This window comes from Nicotiana tomentosiformis, chromosome 11 (genome assembly GCF_000390325.3).
Source record: "Nicotiana tomentosiformis chromosome 11, ASM39032v3, whole genome shotgun sequence".
In the NCBI taxonomy this organism is placed as follows: domain Eukaryota; kingdom Viridiplantae; phylum Streptophyta; class Magnoliopsida; order Solanales; family Solanaceae; genus Nicotiana; species Nicotiana tomentosiformis.
In genome coordinates this window covers 84,748,023-84,751,545 of record NC_090822.1, presented here as the reverse complement: position 1 = coordinate 84,751,545, position 3,523 = coordinate 84,748,023, and the positions used below count along the sequence as shown (strand labels likewise).

General features: G+C 42.2%; 1 protein-coding gene and 1 non-coding gene across 2 annotated transcripts; one reads left to right on the top strand and one right to left on the bottom strand.

Moving 5' to 3' along the window:
* Nucleotides 1-886: 886 nt before the first annotated feature.
* On the bottom strand, nucleotides 887-993 carry LOC117277256 (small nucleolar RNA R71). Its single transcript, XR_004507528.1, has one exon. It is a non-coding gene; the product is annotated as a small nucleolar RNA R71 (small nucleolar RNA).
* Nucleotides 994-2,161: 1,168 nt separating this feature from the next.
* LOC138901777 (uncharacterized) lies at nucleotides 2,162-2,654 on the top strand. The gene is made up of 2 exons (XM_070189566.1): nucleotides 2,162-2,451; nucleotides 2,552-2,654. The coding sequence occupies exons 1-2, from the start codon at nucleotides 2,162-2,164 to the stop codon at nucleotides 2,652-2,654; spliced, it is 393 nt and encodes a 130-aa protein (XP_070045667.1).
* The last annotated feature ends 869 nt before the right edge of the window (nucleotides 2,655-3,523 follow it).

The following is a 3,523-nucleotide window of genomic DNA, read 5'->3' as shown; positions in this document are numbered from 1 at the left end:
TCTTAATATTTATAACTTAGGAATTGTTCGAGCTTATCTTCTTAGTGATAGCCAACAATTGTAGCTAAACCTTAGTTCTCTATGGGATTTGACTTCGAACTTTTAGACCGAATTATATTTGTAGCGACCGCTTATCCTTTTTAGGACTAGAGTTGGGCGTGATCAAATTTTGGCGTCGTTGGCGGGGAATTAATGGTGTTATTAATTACTTCTAAAAGAATTGTTAGAATTCATAGTTTATTAAGCCTTCTCGATATGAAATTCATTATATTGAAACTCTAACGTTTGTAGTCTTGTGTGTTACAGGTGCATGCCTAGAAACTACTCAAGAACTGGTGAATTGTACGAAGCATTACCAGACCCTGAGAAATCTTTCAAGGCACTAAATCGAGCAAACAAGAGAGACAAACGAAAACAGAACTCAACAGAACAAATCGAACTAGACATGGGTGACGTAATAAACAACCAAAACAATATGAATGACCCGAACAATCAGGGTGTGAAACCTCTTATTCCAGAAGAAACCTTGTGTGATTGGGCACAACCCACCGCTGAAAATCTGGCAATCGCAATTGCAGTCCCTCAGATACAAGCAAAATCATTTCAAATCACAAACAACATGCTACATCTACTGCAGATTAAGGGACTATACTCGAGGTCTTACATTGAAGATCCACAACAACATCTAAAAATTTTCATGTCGATTTGTGTCACGCAAAGGCACCCGAATGTGACACCGGAAGCAATAAGACTGTTGTTGTTTCCATTCTTAGTGACGGGAGAGGCTCAGACTTGGCTCAATTCTCTCCCCATAAACTCTATCACCACTTGGGAGGAATTAGTCAAGCAGTTTTTGAACAAGTTCTACCCACCCTATAAGACTGCCAGGCAAGTTGATGAGATAATGAGCTTCAGGCAAAAACCAACTGAAACATTGCAAGAAATGTGGGAGAGGTTCAAAGGTATGTTGGTTAAATGTCCACATCATGGCATTCCAGATCATATGTTGGGGCAAAGGTTCTACATGGGATTGGCAGACAGCTTGAAGGCCAATGTTGATGCTTCAGCAGGTGGAGCATTTTTTAGCAAATCATTCAAGGAATGTAAGGTCTTACTTGAAAAAATGGCTCAAAACTCAGGATGGATGACAAGAGACACTACAATCACCCCTGTATTTCACTCAGTAGCTTTGGACCCAAGCAACTCCCTAGCTGAGAATATGGCCACTCTAGTGACGCAAATGAGTATCCTCACCAAGAACATTGATGAATCAGGCCTGAAGCAGGTACACATAGTTGATACAACTAATTGGGACTTATGTACACCATGCATTAACCAACCATATATGTGTTCGTCGAGTGGTGAACATGAAAGTGACAATCAAAGCTACCAAGAGAATATGAACTATGTTGGCAATTATGGAGGCTAGAGGCAAGGTGGTCAGAATTGGGGGCAGCGGAATCAGTAGTATAGACCAGCATAGCAGTAGTTCAATAACAACAACAATGATAGAGTTATGCGACCACAGGGTCAACTCGTGCCTTACCAAAGGCAACAGGGATACAATCAGCAAAATCAGTAGTTGGCTTATCAACAGCTTCAACAATAACAGATAGTGAGACAAGATGATGGGTTGTATGAAATTAAAGGAATGCTACAACAACTGATTGGGTCCAATGGAAAAATGCAAGAGAAGGTGGAAGCACATGACTCAGTGATAAAAGGCATTGAGATTCAATTAAGGAAGATATCTATGGCTCTGAACAATTGTCCCCAAGGGACTTTACCTGCAAACACACATGTCAATCTAAAATAGTAGGGCATGAAGCAACTGATGGCGGTGAGTCTGAGAAATGGTAGAGATCTTGACCTAGAGCAAGAAATTGCTCGCGAAAGTCGACCAACTGAGATACTCGTGCCAGTACCGATTGAAGTAGATGAGTCAAGTAAGCTAACATGAGTAAGAATCCAGCTAGCCTAAGAGGAACTAAACAAGGAAAAAGAGGTTGAAAAGGAGGTTGAGGGAGTGCAAGGGAAGGAAGTAGAAAAAAGTGCCTGAGAAGGATCGAACTCAAGTCACAGGAAAGAAGGGACCGCCAGCACCCTCCCCGCAGAGGTTGACCAAGTATAAAAGGATGAGCAGTATAAGAAATTTATGGAAATGTTAAAGCAGATTCAAGTAAACATTCCACTGATTGATGCATTGAGGGAGATCCCTGGTTATGAAAAAATGATGAAGGACTTGATGTCTCGCAAGTTCGACTTTCAATACTTGGCAACTGTTACACTAACTCAGACATGTAGTGTTGTCATGATGAGACCCATAAATGAGAAGCTGGCCGACCCAGGGAGTTTCACAATCCCATGCACAATAGGCAGCTATGATTTCGCTAAAGCATTATGTGATTTGGGGGCAATCATAAACATGATTCCCTTAGCTATTTATAAAAGGTTAGGCATTGGAAGAGCGAGACCCACATCCATGTTACTATAGCTAGCTGACCGAACGATGAAGAAGCCATCAGGTATACTTGATAATGTACTTGTGCAGGTTGGGAAGGCCATGCTTGGCCACTAGGAGAGCTCTAATTGATTGTGAAACTGGGGAGCTAAAGATGAGACTGAACGATAAAGAGATAACATTCAATGTGTAGAAGTCTATGCGGCGACCAAGTGAGTTTGCTAACTTCTCTCTGATAGAAGCTGTGGATATGATTTTGGAGGAGGAAGATGAGACACTGAATGCGAAAGATCCCCTAGCAGCCTGCCTGATGAACTTAGAAGAGGTAGATGGTGAGAACTTGGCGGAGTGGGAGTTGGCCCTTGAAGGCCAAGGGTACTGGAAAAGAGAGCTCGAATTCGAGCCTTTACACTTAGAAGAAAGAAAGACCCCTCCGGCTAAGCCATCAATCAAAGAGCCACCACAGTTGGAGCTGAAACCCTTGCCGTCTCACCTCAGGTATGTTTTCTTGGGACCAAGTTCGACATTGCATGTTATTATCTCAACCAGTTTGTTAGGTGTGCAGGTAGAAAAACTTTTGCATGTTCTAAAGGAGTGCAAGACTGCAATTGGGTGGACTATAGCAAACATAAAGGGTATCAGCCCAACGTTTTTTATGCATAAGATTCTACTGGAAGATGGGCACAAACCTTCCAGAGAACATCAAAGAAGGTTGAATCCCAACATGAAAGAAGTGGTGAAGAAAGAAGTGATCAAGTGGTTAGATGCGGGAATCATCTTCCCCATATCTGACAGCAACTGATCAGCCCAGTTCAGTATATGCCAAAAAAGGGTGGAATGACTGTAGTGCAAAATGAGAACAACGAATTGATCTTAACGAGAACAGTCACAGGATGGCAAATCTGTATGGATTGCAAAAGATTGAACAAGGCCACCAAAAAAGACCATTTTCTGCTGCCCTTCATTGATCAGATGCTAGACATATTGGTGGGGAGGTCCCACTTTTGCCTGGATGGATACTCGGGGTATAACCAGATCTCGATTGCCCTGGAGGATAGAGAG